The sequence below is a fragment of the Neolamprologus multifasciatus genome, chromosome 22, assembly GCF_963576455.1.
Source record: "Neolamprologus multifasciatus chromosome 22, fNeoMul1.2, whole genome shotgun sequence".
Taxonomy (NCBI): Eukaryota; Metazoa; Chordata; class Actinopteri; order Cichliformes; family Cichlidae; genus Neolamprologus; species Neolamprologus multifasciatus.
The window spans coordinates 8,953,581-8,977,320 of record NC_140459.1 but is presented as its reverse complement, the minus strand read 5'-3'; the positions used below and the strand labels follow the sequence as shown (position 1 = coordinate 8,977,320).

At 38.0% G+C, this 23,740-nt stretch overlaps 1 protein-coding gene across 1 annotated transcript; it reads left to right on the top strand.

Annotated features, from left to right (window-relative positions):
• Positions 1–7,358: 7,358 nt before the first annotated feature.
• Positions 7,359–23,566, top strand: slc9a3.1 (solute carrier family 9 member A3, tandem duplicate 1). Its single transcript, XM_085148467.1, has 16 exons — positions 7,359–8,357; positions 9,224–9,526; positions 10,364–10,524; positions 16,220–16,298; positions 16,628–16,805; positions 16,910–17,130; positions 17,329–17,531; positions 18,293–18,382; positions 18,467–18,537; positions 18,620–18,749; positions 18,836–18,972; positions 19,214–19,337; positions 20,072–20,245; positions 21,361–21,415; positions 21,507–21,572; positions 23,045–23,566. Exons 1-16 carry the CDS (start codon positions 8,096–8,098, stop codon positions 23,326–23,328), a joined length of 2,538 nt encoding a protein of 845 aa, XP_085004593.1. The 5' UTR covers positions 7,359–8,095; the 3' UTR covers positions 23,329–23,566.
• Positions 23,567–23,740: the final 174 nt, after the last annotated feature.

Genomic DNA, 23,740 nt, shown 5'->3' with positions numbered 1-23,740 from the left:
AAAATCTTAAATCTCTAATATTCTATAATATAATGCATAATGTTGCTAACACTGAAACTTATTTATCTGAAATTTATTAATTTAGTTTATTGTGTTGTTTAACAACATTTAATCCTTAAGCGTTGGGACCACAAATGACAAATTTCGTTGAGCACAGAGGCTGAGATGAAAAATAACACACAACAGTCTTGAAGTGTAGCTACTGTTCCTCCCACACTGAAAATAACCTTCATCTGACCTTCGTCTGAGTGCTTGCTGTGGTGGAGACCTGCGGTCAGAATGATTGAAAAGTGATTGATTGCTAGCAAATGATTGCTAAATGTTCTTAAAGCACACACACACACACACACACACACACACTAGTGGTCATTTTTATTGTATAAAAATACAGTACAGATTTATGACAGAGAAACTTATTTTTTTAGTTTCTTATGCAAGGCTCACACTCATCCCCACTCACACCTGTTTGTGTGCCATCAATTCATCTAACCAATGAGGCTATTGTCCCTATCCTTCACAAACAAGCACATGTTGTTGGGGGGAAAAAAGATGCAGATATTTTTGTGTTGTCAGCTTTATATGGTTCACTGGTTATTGAAAGGGGTGCTGTAATTATTAGTAAGAGATAATGTAAAGATAAAGTACATGTTTTTACTCTGCCTCTTAATGTTGTTATGTTATATCAGTTTAAAATACTTTTTAAAGCTGACAAGAAGTGTGTGTAGAGAGCTTGAATGCTCCACTCGGCAGAGCAAATGAGTCTGGCACATCAGTACATTCAAATCATGTCTCTGTTTCCGAGTGTAGATGACAGGACAGGTTAAAAAACAAAAAATAAACATACACAATAAGTACATAAATAACAAAAACATCAATAAAATAAAAAGTATAAATAAAAAGTGTGCGGATCCTGAAATATCGATTCCTACGATACCAATCATTTATGTTCTAGAATAGATTCTCACATTAAAATATCGATATTTTAGTAATTTAGAGTAAATTTGTAGTTTATCATTAACAGGAACACAGTGGAAAGAAACTATAACATTCAGATTGGCTGTATCCCAATTCAGGGTCTGCACGCTTGAAGTACGTGCACTACGTGTACTACGTACGGTGCGTACTACAAGTACGAGAAGTGCGGAAGTGAGAGGCTTGTGAAATGGGACGGTCTAGCCTCCGTCGCGCTGTTCAGGTTGCCTAGCAACCATGATACTAACCGAGAGAAACGTTATATTCAGCTTTAGTTGACAGAAATGAAGGGGGAAAAAAATCGTTGTTGGTCATTCATTCTTGTCATGACATCACTTTGATCAGTTGAGTATCTGAGGCTGAGACCACGGGACTGTAAAACATGATTGTTGGGCTTCATTTCTGTACTGAACAGTCATTTCAAGATTAGTTAGTAAATAACAATTAGCTAATGTTGTTCATGAGACTAAAATCATCTCACTGTGGTAATGTAAATATATTATATATATATATATATATATATATATATATATATATATATATATATATATATATATATCAGGATATATTACAGTGAGCTTGAACTCTGGGTCAAAGATTCAAGTTGCAGTTATTTATATTTCCTATCACCTTAAATCTTCAGTCAAAGACAAGTATCTTTGACAGCGTATATACAGATGTATTATATTTAAGAGAAATATTGTTTGTTTAATATGTTGGCATCATTACATTTGGCTCAACGCTTACATATATGTGTAGAAAGAAAATGTACGAGCTGTGAAAACTTCCATGTTAACTAAGGGAAGTAAACTGTTCATTATTTTGTGTTAAAGCCGCACTGTCTATATCACTTTGTTCTCTCAATGTCAGGGGTTTAAGAGACACTGTTAAGCGAAAAGCTTTGTTTTTGTTTGCAAATCAACAGAATACTGACTTTGTTTTTTTCCAAGAATCACACTCTGTTATTAAGGATACTGCTTTTTGGAAAACACAGTGGGGCAAGGACCTATGGTTCTCACATGGATCAGAAAGATCGGCAGGAGTTATTACTCTGAAGAACTAATTTAATGGGAACGTTATGCACTCTGAAATGGACTCAGAAGGACATTATGTGTTAATGATTGTCAGCATTGATGGTACACTTCTTCTTCTTGCCAACGTGTATGGTTTTAATTCTAAGTCTGATAATGACTTCTTATTGGATGCCCTTGAATCTCCTGTTATTAGTTGGAGGCGATTTTAACATTGCTCCAGATCCTTCACTAGACAGATGGCCACCTAGCTCAAATAACTCTCTGTCTTGTTGTTTAAATACATTTATGCAAAAGTTTCATTTAATAGACATTTGGAGATTTAAAAACCCTAAAGCCAGACTATTTACATGGAGTAACAAATCCAACTCTTCTAAATCCCGTATTGACTTCTGGTTAATCTCTGATTGCTTAAATAGGGATAATGTTATAGCCAATATAATGCCAACTCCGCTCACGGACCACAAAGCGGTATCACTTCAGGTCTTTTTCAATACCAATGCTGCCCAAACTTGTAGGAGCTGCTACCAGAAACTTAATAACTCCCTTCTAAAACATGAAAAAGTGCTTGAAGATATTTTGTCATTAATCAAACTGGTTTCTGGGATAAAGCCCTAACCAGTCATCTCTACTGTCAAAATTGGGAACTCTTTAAATTTGAAGCCGCTAAATATTTAAGAGAGTATGGCTCATCTGCAGCAAAACAAAGGAAAAATGAAGAAATTAATGTAATTACTGCTCTCACTCAGATCCCAACAGAGAACCTATCTGAAGAAGATAAAACTGACTTAGCCTTGCAACAGAGTAAGTTAAATGATATCTATAAACTGAAAGCAGAGGGAGCCTTTGTGAGATCAAGGAGAAGATGGTTAGAAGAAGGTGAAAAACACTCATCCTATTTTTTTAAATTAGAGAAATCTCGTTCTAAACGTAGTTCTGTTCGGAGACTTAATATTGACGGTATTATAACTGATGATTCCCGAAAAGTCTCCACCTATTGCTCCAATTTTTATAAAAATTTATACAAGTCAGAGTTTGATGAGAGTGCTGCTCTGAACTTTATGGAACAAATCCCTGATGTGCGAACAGTTAAAGAAGATCAGATGAGTTTCTGTGATAGGCCAATATCTATTAGTGAAGTGCTACCTGCTATTCGACGTCTTAAACTTAATAAATCCCCAGGAACCGATGGCTTAACCTCTGAATTTTACATTACTTTTGCAGATCAACTGGCTCCATTTCTTCTTAATGTATACATTGAAAGTCTTACAAATCAGTCTCTTCCCCCCACTTTATCACAAGGTCTGTTAACTCTAATCCCAAAGCCAAAGAAAGATCCCACTTATATTGACAATTGGAGGCCAATTTGCCTCCTTAATAATGATTATAAGATCCTAGCTCAGATCTTTGCCAAAAGACTGAAAGCTGTTTTGAATGATATTATTGATGAAACTCAGTCTGGCTTTATGGCTAACAGACACATATCCAACAACATTAAACTTGTTTTTGACCTAATTGATTATGCAGATTTGTGTCGGGATGATAGCTTTATCTTATTTGTAGATTTCTGCAAAGCGTTTGACACGATTGAACATGGTTTTATTTTTCAGGCTTTGGACAAATTTGGCTTTGGTCCTTATTTTCAGAATGCAATTAAAACAATGTACAAAAATGTAAATTGCGCCATCAAACTACAAGCCGGTACATCACCTAGGTTTAACTTGAACCGTGGTATCAGGCAAGGTTGCCCCATCTCCCCATACTTATTTCTCATTTGTGCTCAACTCCTCTCTGATTATATTAAACACAGTCCTCTGAAAGGTATAACAATTGCGGATGAAGAAATATTCATTAGTCAACTTGCTGATGATACCACTCTCTTTTTAAAAAATGCTTCACAGGTGCAGATGGCTATTAACACAATTAATGCCTTTTCTTTAGCTTCAGGACTCCACCTAAACATTGGCAAATGTGAACTGCTTGCCCTTAGAAATTGTACCAGTCTATCTATTGCTGGCATCCCAGTGAAAGAGTCTGTCACTTACCTTGGTATAGTCATTAATAAAAATCAATCCACCAGGTGCTCCCTTAATTTCACTCCAATTTTGGACAAAACACAAAAAAAGCTAAATGCTTGGCTGCAGCGGGATTTATCCATTAAAGGGAGAGTTTTACTCACGAAAGCAGAGGGTTTATCTCGTGTAACTTATGCTGCTTTGTCTCTTGATGTAAATAAAGAAACCCTGGCAGATATTGACAGACTTATTTATAATTTCATATGGAAGAATAGAATTCATTATATTAAAAGATCAGTTTTATCCAACTCATACCAACATGGTGGAGTAAACTTTCTTGACTTCTCCTCATCTCATTAAACAATGTGTTTAAAATAAACTGGATTAAACAATTTTTCAGGAACCCAACCTCAATTTGGAACTTTATTCACAATTATATTTTCTCAAAAATTGGTGGTCTTAACTTTCTTTTGCTTTGTAATTACAATATCGATAAAATCCCTTTAAAACTATCCAACTTTCATAAACAAATGCTTCTTTCCTGGTCATTGATTTATAAACACAACTTTTCTCCACATAGATACTATATTTGGAACAATAGAGACATTTTATACAAACATAAGTCTGTGTTTTTTAGGGGTGGGGGAAAAAATTGATACTGTGTAGTATCGTGATAATTTGTTTGCTAATAATGTATCGATACAGGGACAGCAGAAATCAATATTTTGTTACAAAAAAGGTTTTTGTGCTCTGACTTCAGAGCATGTTGATCCTTTTTCTGAGCAAGAATCCTGACATTCCTTCACTGTCCAAATGTGTTTAACTTTTTTTTGGCAGCAATAAACATGACAGTTTACTTATTTTAATTTAAGACATGTTTTATTTTAATTAAGTTTAAAACTTTTTTATTTAATGTAAAATTATATTTTGTTTTAATTTACTTTCAAATTCTTCAGTTGCTGAATGGGCTGCATAGTTTTCATAAATTGCATAGTTCAGAATAGCTATAATTGTACCAGATGGTTGCATTCAGTTAAGTTGGACTAGACTATAATACAAACCGTTCAGTTTGTCAACAATAAAACTGACTGAAATGAGAGAAAGACTGAGTGTGAGACTTTGATATTAGATCAAATGAATATTGATAAAGTTTACCTTTATGTACAGAATCTGAATATCGCAAAATATTTTTAAAAATTGCAATAATATCGTATCGTGTGTTAAGTATTGTGATAATATCGTATCGTGGGATGTATGGTGATTCCCACCTCTAGTAAGTAATTGGTTTAACTGTACATTTTGTAATTGTGTGAAGGAAGATATTTCTCATTTATTTTGGTCATGCTTATACACGAATCTTTTCTGGCAAGAATTTTGTGTTTTTGTTGTTTCCTTTAACTTTTCTGAGTTCTCTCTTTGTTACGAGAAAATATTGTTCGGTTTCTTTAAGTACCCCATGCACAGGACAAATTTTATTTGATTAATTTATTGATATTATTGGCTAAATTTCATATACATAAGTCGAAATTTTCTAACGCAAAACCATCCTTTCAGTGCTTTTTAAATGAAACCAAACAATATGTTAAAACCATACAACATTCTCAAAATCTAAAAGCTGTCAAAACCATAAACTTATGTTCCCTGTTCAATATCATGTGATTCTTTAATAGACTGTGTCTATTTTGTTTTTTTATACGAACCCCCTGACATTGTGTTTGCTATTTTGTATTTGTATATTTTATCTATGTATTATTTTTAGATCTGCCCTGTCTGTGTTTCTTAGTCTGCGTCCTTGTGTCTTATTTCCTGTTTTATTGTGAAAGTCTATGTCTTATGTTAGTGTGTGCAGCTTTGCTCCCCCTGTCTCGTTAGTCCAATTTCTCGCAGCTGTGTCTCCCTCCTGTTGCCCATTCCCTGATTACCACCCTGTGTATATTACCCCTGTGTTTTCCTGTGCTCAGTGTCGCGTCGTACCCTCAGAATTATGCCTGTGTGTTCAGTTCATGTTTTCGTTTATCACCAGCAATAAAGCTAAGGTTCTCTGTTTCAATTCAGTTTCAGAGTCTCGCATTTGGATCCTCCTCTCCATCCGCCTGCACACAGAGCCCTGACACAGATATTTGAAGTTTACACAGATACATTCTCACCTGAAAATATGTTAGAAGTTTTTTTGCGACCCAGAAAGAGAAATAAGAGTAATATTAAAACTAAGTAGCTGCCGCCATTGTTGGAGACTGGAATTGGCTGGGCCGCGCTATGAATTCTGCAATATGGTTTTTCAATTTTGTTGTCTGGGTGAAAAATCTGGAAAAATTCGGGAGATTTTCGGGAGGGGCACTGAAATTCGGTGTTCTCCCAGAAAAATCGGGAGATTTGGCATGTGTGGTTGTGGCAACATCACTAACCTTGTCAAACATCTCAGAGTAAATCATATCACAGAATATGTTGAGGCGAACTGAAGAGGAGGAGAGGGACAGGTGCTGCTAGGGCGAGACAGACGTCTCTCACGGAGTCCTTTAGTGCTGCAGGCAGGCAAGGTGTTCAAATAGCGCACAACTTCAGTTTTTTTATTTCTATATGATGAACTCTGCATTATTAAGTGATAAGAACAAGTAATCTGATGTCCTGTAATCATTAATACGTTTTTGTACAAAGTATCGGTATGGGATCAGTATCGTCAATACCACCCTGAATATTACTTGGTACCCAATCGGACAGAAAATCAGTGGTATTGCACATCACTAATAAAAAGAACAAATGTTTAAAAAAAAAAACTTGCTCTGCAGCCATCAGAATCACATTTGGTAATGATAAACACAAATTAAATATAAAAAGAAATAACCATGTTTTCATTTATACATTTATTTTAATATAGGTTTTTTTTGCTTTTTGTTTTTTTTGCCAAAGCAACGGTGAGCCGCTGGTAATGGGTAAAAGAGTCTCAGATTTGAGACCGTGGAGTTAGTAGAACTAAAGTACATTAAAACCAGCCAACTGTTATGAATTAACACTGTTCACCTTCTGTCTGTCCCCAGGAGTCTGTAATTGTGGGTTAAATCATTCTCCCCACACGAGCACTGTGCGTGAGGCTTGCAGCAGCTGGAGTTGAGCCAACGCCACACTCCTGTTACAATATTGTCACAGTGTATGCCAATACAGGTGGATTTTGGCTTCGTCAACTCTCTGTTTCATTTAATTTGCATGATATATTTGAAATTACAGTCTCTAACATTGCATTCACCTTGTAAGTTGGACAAAGTCATACGTTTTTTTTTTGTTTTGGCACAAAAATCCCCCTGCAGCATCACTTAGTAATGTAAAGACAAAACGAATGATTAAGCTTCTTAACTGAGTCAGGAGTGTTTTGTGCCCTTCTGAAGAAACTGCTCCAATATGTAATGATAGGAGTTTATTTATGGACTGCTTTACGACACCTTTGTTATTTCTTCTTTGTTAGGGGCAGCTGTGTTTCAGGTGGTAGAGCAGATCATCTACTGATCAGAGGGTACTTGGCCAAGACAGTGAACACTGCATTCACATGTGTGTGATTGGGAGACTTAGATTAGCAGTAGGAAGCACTTTGAGTGCTTAACAGAGGAGAAAGGTGCTACGTAATTTCAAGGGAGTCTTTAACTAAGACTGCGTAGGGTCGGTGTCAATCATTACTAAGGAGTGAAACTGGTTGAAATGTTCCTAAACTAAAGGTATTCATTCAACAACACTAACTATAACAAACTGGAGTGGACGGGACCGGAAAGTACAAATGCAGCAATGACCGGAGAATGTTTCAAATGTCACTGAATAACCGAATGACATCTTTTGCTCCTTCTTTAACTCTTCAACCACACACTCATACATGACCTTACTCATAGAGGAGTAGTGAACTTATAAAGAGGCTGAGTCCAGTCCTGATACAGACTGTGTCAGGACTGATGACACAAAGTCGCAGAAAGAGTGTTGAATATTGTGAGGGTAGGAAGCCATTGGCAGAGGTGGTTTTTTTTTGTTTTTTTTTACCTCCTGAGGTAATACAGGCACGAGAAGGCTTCTTTTCTTCAGTCAGTTTATTTTTTTCAAATGCTACGCTGTGGATATGCACTCTTCTGGCTGTTGGGGTCAGTGTTGTTGATCTGCGTTGTGTCACCACTGAAGGGTGAAGCTGTGGCAACACATGAGGGGTCCCACCTGAAGCTGTCCGAATCCAGTCACTCGAATGAGTCTCAACATGGCCACAGCTCCAATACCACAGGAATACCCATCGTTAGCTTTAAGTGGCACCACGTGGAGACCCCTTATTTAGTGGCTTTTTGGGTACTGGTGTCATTTCTGGGCAAACTGGGTATGTAATACATATTGTAGAATATAAATATGATAAAAAATTCTATGCTCTGTTTATTACACGAGATGATAAAAGAAAAGAAGAAGTATAGTTCGTCTCTTGCAAACAGAGAAGGTGATGTGGAACAAGCTTTCACTTTTGGTAGCTGAAATCCTCTAAATAAATAGCTCAGGCTTATAAAATATAAATATACAGATAAAAACACAGAGGTGAAAAATTGTATACTTGATACAAGTTTCTGTAATTTACTCTTTAATTACATTTAACCTCTTAAAGCCTAAAATATGAAATGAATTAAAAATTGAGAATTTGTTGAGCCAATATAACAAATGTATAACATTTTAATTTCCATATATGACTTTTGATTTGTATCATATTTGCTACATCTGGCATTTAAAAAATGCTGAAGAATGTATCTTGAATGAAACTTCTTTAGGTTTTTCAGGGGTGAAAAAAATCACACTGATAAAGGAGAAGTCTCAAAAACTGCACATATCAAACATGATACAGCAGGATTTAAGAGGGTAAATATAAACATGCAGAACAGAAGTGTAACCCCGTGAGGTGGGAATTGGTTTTGGGACAGTAGCGTTTATTGTTAAATAAACTTTAATGGCACTTCCTCTGCCCATTAATCATGAGGCTATCTTTAGTTATGCAGTGAGGTTTCATTCATCCGCCACGCTGGTTAATCATGTGCTTTCGTGTTTTTTTAGATGAGCACTACAGTTAATCATTTGCAAATGTTACAACCTCACAGCTCCAACCTGACTACAAGCAGATTAATCTAAAATCAAAGGTTATTACTCTTGATTCATGGTTCTTATCTTCTTCTTTTTTTTTTAAATCTTGTTTTCTCTTCTCAGTCATTGAGGCCAACCATCATGTCACCAGCGTCATACCTGAGAGCGCTCTGCTCATCTGTTTTGGCTTCATTTTGGGTGGCGTGATTTGGGCTGCAGACAAGGTGCAAACCTTCAGGCTGACCCCGACAGTCTTCTTCTTCTACCTGCTGCCTCAAGTCATTCTGGATGCAGGCTACCACATGCCAAACAAGCTCTTCTTCACCAACCTGGGTGGAATCTTGGTCCATGCTGTCATTGGGACCTGCTGGAATGCTGCCAGCTTGGGGCTGTCGCTGTGGGGGTGCCAAATGGGAGGAGCCATGGGTAAGAGGGGCTTTGTAATTTCTTTGTGAATGCACCAGAGAGAGAGATCTAATATGATTACTGTACATCACAAAAGGTTGATTCTGTTCATCTGGAAATTCAGTGGGAGAAACATTTCAACACTCATCCAAGTGACTTCTTCAGTCTCAGCTGACTACAGGTTTCCCTAACCCAAACAGTACATTTGCACAATAACTGAAACAATGATATTTGATTCAGAGATGGTCTTTCCCTTTCCACATAAATGGCCTCCTTGACTTCTAGCTCAAACCAACGCTCCTCCCTGTCCAGAACGTGTAAATCCTCATCATTGAAAGAGTGTCCATTTGCCTGTAGGTGGAAATAGACTTCCTTCTGTGTTGTGCCATCCGCTTCACAAGAAGTTGTTTGGTTTCCTCAGTGTATAAATCATGGCAATCCTCCTGGCACATAGCGCACTCTACATTACTCTGTTTGTGTCTGGGGATCCGATCATTGGGGTGGACCAAATTTTGGCGCAGTGTGTTTTGGGGTTTAAAGCCACTGAGGTGTTGTGTTTAGAAAAAATGTGTCTGTGAATCAAGGAGGTGCCTTACAATGCTGTGATTGCAGCCATTCCCCAACTTTCTGTGAATGGTACTCATAGGCATTGATCCATGGTCTTTGATCAATGGTCATGACAATTTGCATATTAATGATCAAAGACTTGACCTCCCAGCCCATTGTTCATTCAGTTGGCTAGTTTCAGTCATTATTCAAATGTACTGTTTATAAGATTGGGGGTGTACAGATGTACAGAATCAACCTTTTGGGATTTACTTACCTGGATGATTGAGCATCACGGCATTTCCTGTACAGGTGACCTGGACATCGGTCTGCTGCAGTACCTTCTTTTCGGCAGTCTGATGGCTGCTGTGGACCCCGTGGCCGTCATCGCTGTGTTTGAGCAGGTGCACGTTAACGACGTCCTCTTCATCATGGTGTTTGGAGAGTCGCTGCTCAACGACGGTGTAACTGTGGTTTGTATGCATCATTGTTGTCTTTAGCATTACTTAAGTAACATAACCTGTGAGTTTGGTGAGACATCTGTCATAGGCATGTCCACTTTGAAGACATGAAGTGTAAAGAAAGTAAACATTCCAGCACTTCAGTTTAAGTGGTTTTACTCTAGCTGATGTCTTGCCATCTTATCTGAGCTTCTCTGGTCCATAAAGGTGTTTCTGCTTCATTTGATACGAATCATGAAGTTCCACCCCTTTCACTGCTGAAACTTGAAACCTGTGACTTTATCATTAGAAGTGTGACCTTCTCAGAAGCATAAGTGCTATATCATATTACCCCTTAAAGGAGAGGTGTACTATAAAACTGAATACGTGTCTTAGAGAACTGAATTAAGCTTATAATTGAAAGTAAAATAAAAATTAACTAATTAATTAAATGTGGACAGAATTTGCGCATCAGAGATAATTCATCTCATAAATCAAGACACAATGCTCTCCCCTATATAAGCAGCCTTTATAGGTTAAAAGTATCATTATCAGTATTGGTATCGGCAATACTGGCAATGTATTTACTTTATTTCTGGCCCTGTATTGTATTGATATAATCTGTAACTAGAGTGAAGCAGAACAAAAGGTTAAAGGTGTCCTTAACTGGTTTCTGGCTGGGGAGCTAGAGGAGGAGCGAGTGTTCAGCAGCAGTCATCATTTGAGGAACATTTTCCACACAAAACCAGTGTGGTTTTTTTTTGTTTGTTTGTTTTTTACTATCTGTGGCATTGTGTCTCATGGCCAAATGAAATGATTTCAGAAGTTATGGTTCTTTTGTTTGCATCCATAAGCTGTGTTGCCATGTTCTTGTTAGAGAGAAGAAACTTTAATCTGATTGCCCCGAAAGAGTTCATGAGTGAAGCATATTAAGACAGTAAAGCACCTGGTAACACTTTATTCATACCACCGATAACTAAGGATGTAAGTCCTCTTCAATTAAATGGAATTTATTTTCATTTCATTTATATGAAATAGCCATGTGATTATCAGCAGTTACCACGCCTACCTAGCACGTCAGAGCCATTTTCCATCAACAACCTCCATTATAGACCCACCTACAGACACGTGACTGGACAGACATCACATGCAGTAAATCTGGGCCCATGTGGTTTTTAGCCTTGCAACGTCTGATTGGTTGAAGTAACGTGAACGTGGCATTGTTACTGTGATTCTATTGGCTCAAACGATTAAAAAAAGGTGTCAATCATGCAAATTGAACGAAAGAGACCAAAGTTACAGCTCCTCAGAGTTTAAAGGGCCAGAGACCAATTAAATGCTCCATGCGCACAGCAGAAAAGGGCTATCACCATGTAAATGTGTAGTTAACAGAGATGGGCAGTAACGCGTAATCCGATTACTTTTTTCAAGTAACGAGTAAAGTAAGGGATTACTATTGCAAAAACGGTAATTTGATTACCGTTACTTTCCCGTAGGAACGCTTCGTTACTGCGTTACTAAAACCGTGATTTTTTTGCAAGAATGTCTCATGACAGTGACATAAGCGAGTGCGACGTTTGTGACAACAGCTGTGTGCAGATCATTGACTGTAGAAAACATGGACAACGCGACAGCTCCCCAAAAATGAAGCCAAAACGTCTCTATCGCCCCCTGGTGTCTGGCTGCAGTATAGGTCATAAACCCCGCCTCCTCCATGTTAGCGAATGGGACTGGGGTCAGACTAAAATAAATTAATTCTCCTTAGATAATTTTTTTCCAAAGATTCTTTCTTGTGTTATCAATAGCTCTCATCACGCTGATTGATGTTCAAGGGGTCTCCTTTCCCATAAGTTTGATTCTAATTCCTACCGCGGTGATGTTAAATTGGGGTGAAACGTCATCATAAGAGCTTTGACTGACAGCTGCCGTCACGGAGAAACTTGTGTATCTCTGTTCGGGAATAGCAGATAGAGCGCAGGCTCTGAGAGGACGCCCAGCGTTTACGCTACGAAAACACGACCGAGTGTTTTAACCTAACAGCCTGAGGTGTTCTTCAGTAAACTGGACTACCCGACAGAAGGACCCGAGGCCCCGCTGCACTTTTTCGGTAAGTTAAACGTGTTTGTAAGCTAATCCGTAACTACCGTCCTTAGCTAGCTCCTGAGACCTAGCTAGCTAAAATGAGCACTCGGCTGTCAGGGTTCGTTTAGCTGTGCAGGTGAATGAATTTACTAAAGAAATCATGAGAAACGCCGCGGGCTGCTCAGTCACTAATTACTGTTACTGTACTTTTATTACAAGTATTATACTGTAAAAGCAACAGGCTGCACCCTGCTTCAGCTCCTGTGCAGAGCTGAATATTAAATATGTGCAAACAACAGCGTGTTTTCAGTCTCTTGCTACATCTGTAAAGACAGTAACATTTTTTTTAAAAGCTTGTACTTCAGTAACTCCTCATTAATCAGGAACTATGGATTAAAGTACTGTAGTGTACTGTAATACTGAAAAAAAAATGTAAGAGAAGAACTTCAGATCCTGAGTGTGTGAGGATAGAAGAATCAGCTTTATTTCAATATTGAGGGATAAAATTTATATCTGAGTTAGATGGTTCTGTTGTCTTTGTGATTACAGGAGCTGCCCTCAGATTCAGACCTCAGCCCCATCGAGTGACAGCAGACAGATCATCCAACATGTTCACATGTTAACTGCAAAATGATTTGATGAAAACAGTACAAAGGTTAAAGTACCACACATGCTGTAGTGAAAGCTGCAGCTGTTTTATTGATGAAGTTAAAGACAAAAAAAACAAAAGGATTAAATACTCATGTAACTGTGTCACTATATATCAGCATTAACAGGACCTCAGTTTGGTGTTTCACAAAGCTGCTGATCTCAGACCTGCACAGCTTCCGTTTTAAACACTTGATGTACTCAGCTGCATGAAGAGCATATGAGATTTTCTCTAACACAATTAAATAAAACCTGATGAAGGTCAAAGGTCGTCACTTGTATGTTGAACTACAAACTTGTCATCTGGAATTTTTTCACAGCTTTTTTTTTTTTTTTTACATATAGTATGTTATTTACCATAAAGTGATTCAGAGTTATTCATACCAGAGTAACCAGAGAGGATCACATATTTTTTAAATATATAACTTTCTACAGGACTGAATATAATATCTTTATGTAAAACTCCGGAGCCTCTGGGGAGTATCTGAGTATTTATAACATTACACAAACCAAAGGTCTCATCACAGTGTTGATGAAATGCTGGGTTTATCCATCTCCTGGGGTGGGCCTACGGAGGAGTGCTGAAGATTTCCCTGTGAGGGAGCTGCTGGTGAAGATGATGAGTCCTGCTTGATCAATGTGATGAGCTTCAGTCTTCCTGGTGTTTCTTAAATGATGCCTCTTACAGCGGGTCAACAGAACTTCTGGCACAGGACAGCTGTGATGAAAGAAAGGGAAGAATATGTCTGTGAAGGTTCTCAGTCATCCAGGTCATCGTAGTCAAAGGAGCTTGCAAAGAAAAGCGTCTGGACTTCTTTAAGTTACTTGAAGACGTTTCACCTCTCATCCGAGAAGCTTCTTCAGTTCTAAGGTCAAATGGTGGAGAGTCCCAGATATAAACCTAGTGGGAGTGTCCCCAAAAGGACCCCCTGATGATCCTCTAATCGCCTGAGCTAAGGTGTGGAACTGGGTGTGGGTCCCAATCAGCCAGAGTTTCGGGTGAGTTCATTGTGAAACCTGGCCCCACCTTATCATGCGAATTCCTGAGGTCAGATGGCCCAGGGTGTGAGTGGGTGTGAGTGTGAGTGGGGGAGTTACTGTTTTGATATTAACAGTAACTCTGGGCCTCTGTAGAGTGTGCAGCTGATCTCATCGCTGTCTAAAAATGGATAAAAAAAAACATAAGTGTTGAAGACTATTAAGAGTAGCAGGTGTGTAGCATCGCTAACTAGCTAGCAACAAGCCTCCAACACAGTGCGTATGCTAGCGGCTAAGCTAACTAACGAATTAACAACAGAGTGATTTTAGAACTATAAGATGATAAGCTGTGTGTCTTTTTTATAACAGTGACAGGGGGTCCTTTTGTCCCTCTGTGGGGGGATACTCCTGCTAGGTTTAAATCTGGGACTCTCCACCATTTGACCTTAGAACTGAAGAAGCCTCTCGGATGAGAGGTGAAACGTCTTCAAGTAACTTAAAGAAGTCCAGACGCTTTTCTTTGCAAGCTCCTTTGACTAAGTAACTAAGTAATTAATTACTTTTGAAAATAAGTAATCAGTAAAGTAACGGGATTACTTTTTGGGGAAGTAATCAGTAATTAGTTACTGATTACTTTTTTCAAGTAACTTGACCAACAGTGGTAGTTAATTCTTCAAATATATATATATATATATATATATATATATATATATATATATAAAAAAAAGTATTTTTAGGCCTGTTAATAAAATCAATTATTTCTGCTCTTAAATACCTAAAAAATTCAACTGGCATGGTGTCCAATTGTGTGCCAAAATTAGAGATTTTTGTACAACATGTGGATATTCATGTATTGACAGGACTGTAATTTTTCACTGTTTCACTTTACAAACATAAATCTTTGCACAGATGATGTTTATATGTTGGTTACTGAATTTCTGTAATGAAATGTGAACTGAGGCATATTTTAAAAGGGTTATATGCTAGGATAGAGGATAAATTCTATTTACTTTTTCTGTGTTCCATTCTCAGTAACTTTGACACAGTAATATCTGCTTCAATATTTACACCTCTGATGAAATTTCACAAGTGTTAGCTTTATTTTGATACCAAGATTGTAAGCACGGAGTTTGTAATTGCAGAGAAATAATCAATTAATTTGGGCATTGCATTTTCGAGCAGGAAGCTCAGAAACCCCTTTGGGGCTTAAGAGGTCATATTTACCCACAAATACTTGAGCTATACTTAAGGTAAGCACACTACTTTTTAAAGGAAACAACAAAATAATTATACTATAAGTAAATTTAAGTACCATGTAAGTAATTTTAAATAGTAGTTGGAAATTTTTAGTTTTGCATAACTTCATGTGCTTTAAAGGAACTAAGAAATAATTACACAGCAAGTGTTTTAAGTAGTGTATAAATTATTTTAATAGATCCTTATTAAGTGGTAATTCGTGGAAAAACAATGAAATATTTCCCAACATAACATCAGGTCTTATTATGGAGGGACTTACCTTGCTTAACTTCCAGGTATTTCACAGGAAAGGAGACATTCTGTTATACAATACACTTGTTGTGACTGTGACAGAAAAAAAATTAAGTTAGACGTGGCTCCATCATTATAAGGTCACATAGGCCTACACATTTGGTGGTATTTATTTATTTTTTGTAACTTGGTACGCTGGAACAGTACTTATCACATCCACAGGGCTTCCATTAATGCACATTAACACAACGACGATTAAATAAAGTCGTAAAGAGGCAGTATCAATCTACTCTGTAAAACTGCCCATACCCCCAAAAGGACAGTGTAGCTACAATGTAATACTGTTTGTTTTTGCACAACAAAAACCTGTTACCCCCTTACTCTAGTGTGTAGTACTTGTAGGTAAATATAATTACTTTGCAATTTCAAATAAAATACGTCGAAATTCCATTTGATTACAGGGGAATTGCACCCTTTGTCATGGGTCCTTCTTTACTGCATTAAACATTAATTTTTCTTCTTCATCTCTTAGGTGCTCTTCAATGTGTTTGATGCATTTGTGTCACTGGGAGGACCTAAAATTGATGCTGCAGAAATTATCAAAGGAATAGGTAAGATATGACATTTATTAAACTGTTAATAGAGGATTTGCCTGTGTATGGGTTATAAACAGCATTTTTTTGTTCAGTATTATGAGCTTCTTCATCAAAATGCATTGACCATTTCAAGCTACCACGATGCTTTTATTGGCATTGGCTGGGAACTGACCTCCCAGTTCCTTCAGTGGTGCTGGTTTCAGTCATTATGCAAATGTACTGTTTATAAAATTGGGGAAATCTGCAGTCAGCTCAGACTGAAGAAGTCACTTGCATGAGTGATGAAAACAAAACAAAACAAAGCCTAAAAGTAGATTTTTACACATTTCCCCCTTTCTCTACAGTTTCCTTTTTTGTGGTCGCATTTGGCGGTTCCCTTGTGGGCCTTGTCTTTGGCCTACTAATTTCACTTCTGACCAGATGCACAAAAAACATCCAGATCATCGAGCCAGGCTTCATCTTTGTTTTGGGATATCTTTCCTACCTGACTGCCGAGATGCTTTCGCTGTCTGCTATCCTTTCGTGAGTGTTTTACAACTGAATTTGTTTTATTATTTCTGCGTCTATTTTGCATATTTTGTAAGCATATTTAGATGAAAGTCTACTTTTGTGTTTCCTTTCTGTAGGATTGTCTTCTGTGGAATGTGCTGTCAGAAATACATCAACGCAAACATGGATGAGAATTCGGTCCAAACAGTCAGATATGCCATGAAGGTTTTCGCCAACGGATCAGAAACCATCATCTTTGTTTTCCTCGGCATCTCGGCCATCGATAAGGTTATCTGGGTTTGGAACACGGGCTTCATCCTACTCACGCTCCTCTTCGTCTTTGTGTATAGATTCATTGGTGAGATTTTGTCTTTTTGGGCTCCGTTTTGTGTCCAAATAAATTTTTCTACTGCTGCCGGCCCATGATAGACTGAAACACGAGAATGTATGATTTTCCTAAAATGCATTCAAAACTCATGAAGATTCATTTGAAGATATTTTGCGAGTCTTTATATAAGACTGTGTGTTTGTAAGTGTGTTTGTGTTCGTACTGCAGGTGTGTTTTTCCTCACCTGGATCCTCAACAGGTACAGGCTGGTGCCCTTGGAGTTTGTAGATCAGGTGATCATGAGCTACGGTGGCCTACGAGGAGCTGTTGCGTATGGCCTGGCTGTGATGCTGGATGAGAATAAGATAAAAGAGAAAAACCTGATGGTCTGCACTACACTCATTGTGGTTTACTTCACTGTCATCTTGCAGGTGAATTTGTCGCTTTTTCTTAATTAGTTAACTATCTTTTTCGAAGAAAAAAAAAGGCTTCTGGCAGTAGCTTAGCTGTTCCTGGGACTGCACTCCTTTGGACATTTGATGTTGTGTCTGGAATCTGCTGGAGTCACTCTTCAAAGTGTAATGTACCTAATGTAGGTAAGTATAGTGATAATAAGACAGCTGAACCAAAGTCCAGCTTCTGGAGGCTCAATGAGCAATAAAAAGAGGAGCTTGCAGCTCACATGCAGCTCAGTTACCTGGACGCTGGCCTCCATGGCAAGATTCTCTGCACCTCTCTGAAATCTATTCCTTGGAATGGCCTGCAAGTAAGCCCACAGAATAAATATTGCTCTCAAGCCCTTGTATTACAGGTATTACTTACAGGTCTAACTATAGTGCTCTCACATGAACCCACATCTTGTCATTTCTCATCTCTGTGTTTACAGTAAAGCCTGTAAAACCTTATTACTGTTTGTTTTTGTGTCTGCCCTTGGGTCCACTTCCTTGTACTGGCCTCTGGGCCCCTTCTGACATGAAAGTAAAGAAGTACCAATAAAAATCACCAATAAAAGCATTAGGAGCTGTCACTCCCAAACACTCCAGGCACAACATCAGAGGTCTCTCTCCAAAACAAAGTAGTCCTAGGAACAGCTAAGATACAGAGAACCCTGTCCTCTACCCGGTTTCTGTTAAAGCTCATGAACTTACCACCCCCCCTAACACTATTGCATTCCTGCTTGACATTGTTGCAGGGAATAACAATGAAACCTCTGGTCATGTGGCTTAAAGTAAAGAGAGCTGCAGTGACTGAGGTTTCGCTACTAGAGAAATTGACAAACAAGGTAAATCTAAAACGAAAAATCTCTCGTTTCACCTACACAACCATTTTCTATCCAGTTATTGCTGAGTCCTTCTCCTTTCTTTAGATGTTTACTCACACTCTGGTTGCCATAGAAGACATATCAGGACAAATAGGACACAACTACATGAGGAGCAAGTACGTATAAGACTTGACACGTAATTTGAAAATATCTTCTCATTTTAAAATAAACTTTAAAATAAGTTTCCTTTTTGCAAAGGTGGAAGTATTTTGAGGAAAACTGGATGTCATGGATTTTGACGAAGCCGTCTGCAAGGAAGAAACAAGACCAAGTCTTTGATGTCTTCCATCAGCTGAACCTCAAGGATGCCATGGAATATGTGACTGAAGTGAGCATCATTTTGCTAAAGTACTCATTAAAGAAAACTGATAAAACTGCCACATGCAAAGAAAGCATGGTCTTCTTCTGTTCCAGGGTGAGCGGAGGGGCTCTCTGGAGTTTGTCCGTAATGAAAATTCCATTATTGACTTCAAGAAAAAGTCTGAAAGTGAATCCTTCGATATCAACAATGCAAATATGTCAAATAATCATGGTGCAATGTCCACTATGAGGTGAGCAATCTAGATTTTTATGACAATAAGAGAAGAGCTAAAAGCAGACTTAAAAGTCAGTATAGGATCATGTTGTGAAATCAATGCACTGCAACTATTAGTTAGATTCGATTAACAAACATCTTCTATGCCTGAAGCTTCAATTTGCCACTGTGCTGTAAAATGGAAACCAGAGTTAATGTACTACTTTAATATTGTAGTATTACTTTACATCGCTGACATGATTTGATTTGCTTCTTAGTAGAGATCCCATTCCATCAGTGAGCCTGGAAATGCATGAGCAGACCATGAAGGCTGTGAGGGAACTTGAGGCAATTAACGCTCACCACCTTCTGGATCAGCATCTCTACAAGAGCAGAAAACAGGTAATGAGCACATTGAGTCATTACATCAAGGGCTTACTAAAGCACCTTAGTGCGCGCTCCTATATAATTAGTACAAAAGAAGAATATTTCCAGGCATCAGTGAGAACTATGCTTCAGCATACCAAGACATTTTGACCAATTTTAAGCTCTTAACTTTGTGGGAACAGTTTGAGGATGGCCCCTTCCAACATGACCGTGCACCAGTGCATAAAGTAAAATTTATAAAGACATAGATGAGCAAGTTCAGTGTCGAAGGCCTGCACAGAGTCCTGATCTCAAAATACCAGGACATCTTTGGGAAGAATTAGACCGGAGACTGCAAGTCAGAACATCCTGTCCAACATCATTGTCTAAGTTCACTAATAAATTCCCATAAACACACCTAAACCCACGGAAAGCCTTCCCAGAAGAGTTGAAGCTGTTATAGCTGCAAAGGGAGAGCTGAGATCATATTAAACCCAAAGGATTAAGAATAGGATGTCACTCAAGTTCACATGTGTGAAGGCAGACAACCAAATACTTTTGGCCATATAGTGTAGTATATAAAGGAAGCACTGGGTGGTAGATGCATTGCAAAGTGGCTTGCAGATGTGCAGGAACTGTGAGCATGAGCTCAACAGATCTTCTAGTCTATTAACACAGAGCTGAACCTAAGCCTAAGCTTGACTTCATGACCTGCTGTTTTTGATTTTGTGAAGGAGTATTAAGCTGTCTTCTCGTCCTCTTGTTTACAGCATCGGCACAGATTCAGTCGCAGCCATTTCGATATCAACAGAGATGAAAAAGAAGTCCAGGAGATCTTCCAGAGAACCATGAGGAACCGACTGAAGTCATTCACGTCTGCAAAAATGGGCGTCAAACCTCCAAAGACGATTGTCAAGCACACACAAAAAGAACAGCAGCAGAAGGTCATAACTTCATTTTTATATTTATTTTCTTCCTGAAGTAAAATAACACTTTTCAAAACTTTTTTAAACTGTTTTGTACTATCTTTATCTCATGTTTAGACATAATTAACATTTTCAGTATTTAGATTTTTTTAAATCATGTCTGTGGCTACAATGTAGCTTGCCATCACCAGTGTGTGAATGTGTGTGTGAATGAGTGGATGACTGGTTGTGTAAAGTGCTTTGGGGTCCTTAGGGACTAGTAAAGCGTTATAAAGGCCATTTGCCATTTTCCCAAAAAATCACTAGAACCGATTTTTAAGTTGGATACTGATAACAAAATTTGATGGTGGTTAACAAATTTAATAGACCACCAACCAGTGCAAGATTTATAGCACAGCTGCCCTAAATTAACAGTATTAGCAATTACAGAAATAATTTCTATTTATCTGTAGTTGATAATCCACCAATATGCTTACACAATTGGTTGAAAGTCATATTTTTAATTCTGAAACATAATTATTCTTGTTATCCATGAATTCTCAAATGTTTTACAAAAAGAAGGAAAAATAATAAAGAGCATTATGGTTTTTGGCAAAGATGCCAAATTACAGTTATTGGCATTCCTGAAGATAAATTAGTTTTAGTGGTTGAATTTTATGCTTCATTAATATCTCAATTCTCAGAAAAGTCTAGTGTTTTGACTCAAATTTGGGCATCGGATCATTTTTTCTTTCAGACACATGAAACATGAACAAATCTCCCAAATGGTTTTTATGTGCATTTATTTAATTGGTTGTTTACGCTCTGCATAACTCTGCTTGGATCAGCTGGTTGTTGTGTTTGTGAGGGTCCAAGCAAGTGTATCGCTAACAGTGAAGTTACAGAGTTCCCTCTGGTGGACAAACTATCACGTTTCTTGTTACTTTATTCATTTTCATTTGTCAGCTGCTATAAATGCCGATACCAATCAGCCATCAAATAGCTAATATATTCCTATAATATTGGCTTACTCATAAAACTCTTTGGGCTTTACTAATCTTTTATCCGAAAATTAAAAATGCTACCAAGTCCTAAACATGAGAACAAATGAATATGACTTTTTGAACCACCAATGACTCTTCTTCCTGTTACAGATGCCTAATGGAAAGTCAATGGACAAGGCTAAAACCAGCTATTCGGATGATGAGGGTTTGTATGATTGTTGGGTGTTTTTCTTTTCAGATTTAAAATAGGTAACCACTTAGAGAGCCAATGAAAATCTTGTCATGTTCATTTTTAGACTCAGAGGGAGACAGCGCTTCTGGCTATGACCAATCATACATGAGAGCCACGTACAGAGCAGGAGGTAAAACAAGTCTGTAAATCCTGTATTTTTCAAGAGTGACCAAGAGAGTAGCTGGTCACTATAACTGGTCACTCTAGTAACTATAAACACAAATATTACAGAACCATACTTTATATGCAATTAAGGTCAAAACAGATACAATATGAAACAAACTCCCTTCAGTGCAAAATTTACTTAAGTACCATTTTAAAAATGTAATCTTTAAAATGAAATTCTCAGTTTTGTGTGTTTCTGTTTGAGAAAACAAGAGCAGGGGATTTACCATCTTTCTGTGCAGCACACAGCAGGAAACAGTCATCCTCAGGCTCGCACTACTGGAAATACCGTATGTGGTTTATGTAAGGGTGAGCTGCAGGGTAAAAGTACCCGACTGTCATACATCACATGGACTTTGTACTAGTGGACTGGCAGGTTAAAGCCTGGCTAATGTTCGATTCATTTCTTTTGAACGTTTTCCTTCTAACCTGTTGGGAACAGTTTATGGCTGCAGTGCATGTGTGAAGACAGCTCATGATCATAGGATTGCCTAATTCTGCTCCGACTCCACAAACATTTGTAAAAAATGTCCAGAGAACTGAAGCTGTGTTGAATTTAATTTATGTACACAGACGAAAAGCATCAAGCACGCAGTGTCAAATCTCATAAATCCATATAGCTCGTAAAAGTACACATTTTACTGTTTTGTGAAAAAGATTATCTTATGTTGAATTTGATGTTAGCAGTAATCGTAAAAAGTTAAGACGGTTGGAAATTAGGTGGTACTAAAAAGAATTAGCTGGAAGAACATTTTTCTAGTTTAACTGGTAACAGAACAGTAACATGACTATGGCTAATCTTTGAGAGGCAAAGTTTATCAGAACAACACATGGGTAGAAGTTCATCAATCTGCAAAATGTTGTCTACAGATCAAGGAACAATTTTAGAAAAATGTTCCTCAAAATAAAATGGCAAAGACTGATTATCTCATCACACGACTCAGAAAATCTGGAGAAATCTCTGTGTGCAAAAAACATGGCCAAAGATCCACAACAGATTCCTGTGATCTTTGGATTAAAAACTGGCATGACACTGTTTAGGAAATCACAGCATGGGCTCAGAAACACCTCCACATGTTGTCTGTGAACAAAGTTAACCACGACATGCAGAAACGCAGCTCACTTGAAATGAACTGGATGGGACACATGGACACTGCACTGTTATTAGCACTCACTTCAAAAGCTTGCATCTCTAATGGTATGGGGGTATATTAATGCCTATGGAAGAAAAGTGGAAGCTAGACTGTTGTAAACATTACTCTCTCCAAACGTCTTTCAGACATGTTCCTACGACCATTGAAATTGCCTTATTTTTTTCTTTTTGTCATTTTAAACGTGATACGTTCGATTATAAATTATGTTTGCAAATCGTTGAGAACAACAGAAGCCATAATATAGAAACCTGAGGTTCTAATTCAGTTTCTTTTGTTCATCCAGCTGGGATTGAGAACCCAACTTTCATGCCGGACCTGGATTTGTTGCAGATTCCGCCTTGGCTTGCGGAGAGTGAGCTCGACAGCAGCAAGGTGGCTCTGTCACATCGAGCCCAGGTGGATTTGCCAAGGACTCCAAGCAACCTGCGCCGCCTGGCCTCTCTTCGTATCAGCACTCGCTCCACTGACTCCTTCACACTGGAGAACATTCCTGACACACAGCAGATGGACAGCGATCAATTGCAGCCGCCCCCTCCTTCTCCTCCCAGAGACGATGGCTACGTGTAGCTGGATCCCAACCCAAACACTCAACTCTGCCTCACTTGAATCTGGCTGCCAAAGAAACAAAACTAAACTCAGAACGTTTAAGTGTGTACTCTAAGAATATTGACTAGGAAATATTTTCTTTTCCATGTATGTGATTAACCTTAACTCTTGTGTTTCTACGCAAAACACTGACAGTTTCATGACCTGCGTGTTCTTTAGACTGCTCCTGTTTTTGTTTTAAGTTCACGCTGCACTTAGAGCAAGGCATGTTATTCACAGGGCACATAGAACACTGTTAAATATTGTCCTGTGGCTCAATATTAACATGCAATTGCAAATCATTCCTTAAGGTTGTTTTCCCTTAAATGTGATGCAACAAACAGAAGCAAAAAAACCAAAACAAATATATATTTTTGTTTAGGTCTCAATAATA

What these genes read in the sequence shown, in the direction of transcription:
- slc9a3.1 (XM_085148467.1), top strand. Translation starts at nt 8,096, where the DNA reads ATGCTACGCTGTGGATATGCACTCTTCTGGCTGTTGGGGTCAGTGTTG. An exon ending in GTCATTTCTGGGCAAACTGG is followed by an intron (nt 8,358 to 9,223) that starts GTATGTAATACA and finishes TTCTCTTCTCAG; the next exon opens with TCATTGAGGCCAACCATCAT. An exon ending in CACAACTACATGAGGAGCAA is followed by an intron (nt 18,538 to 18,619) that starts GTACGTATAAGA and finishes CTTTTTGCAAAG; the next exon opens with GTGGAAGTATTTTGAGGAAA.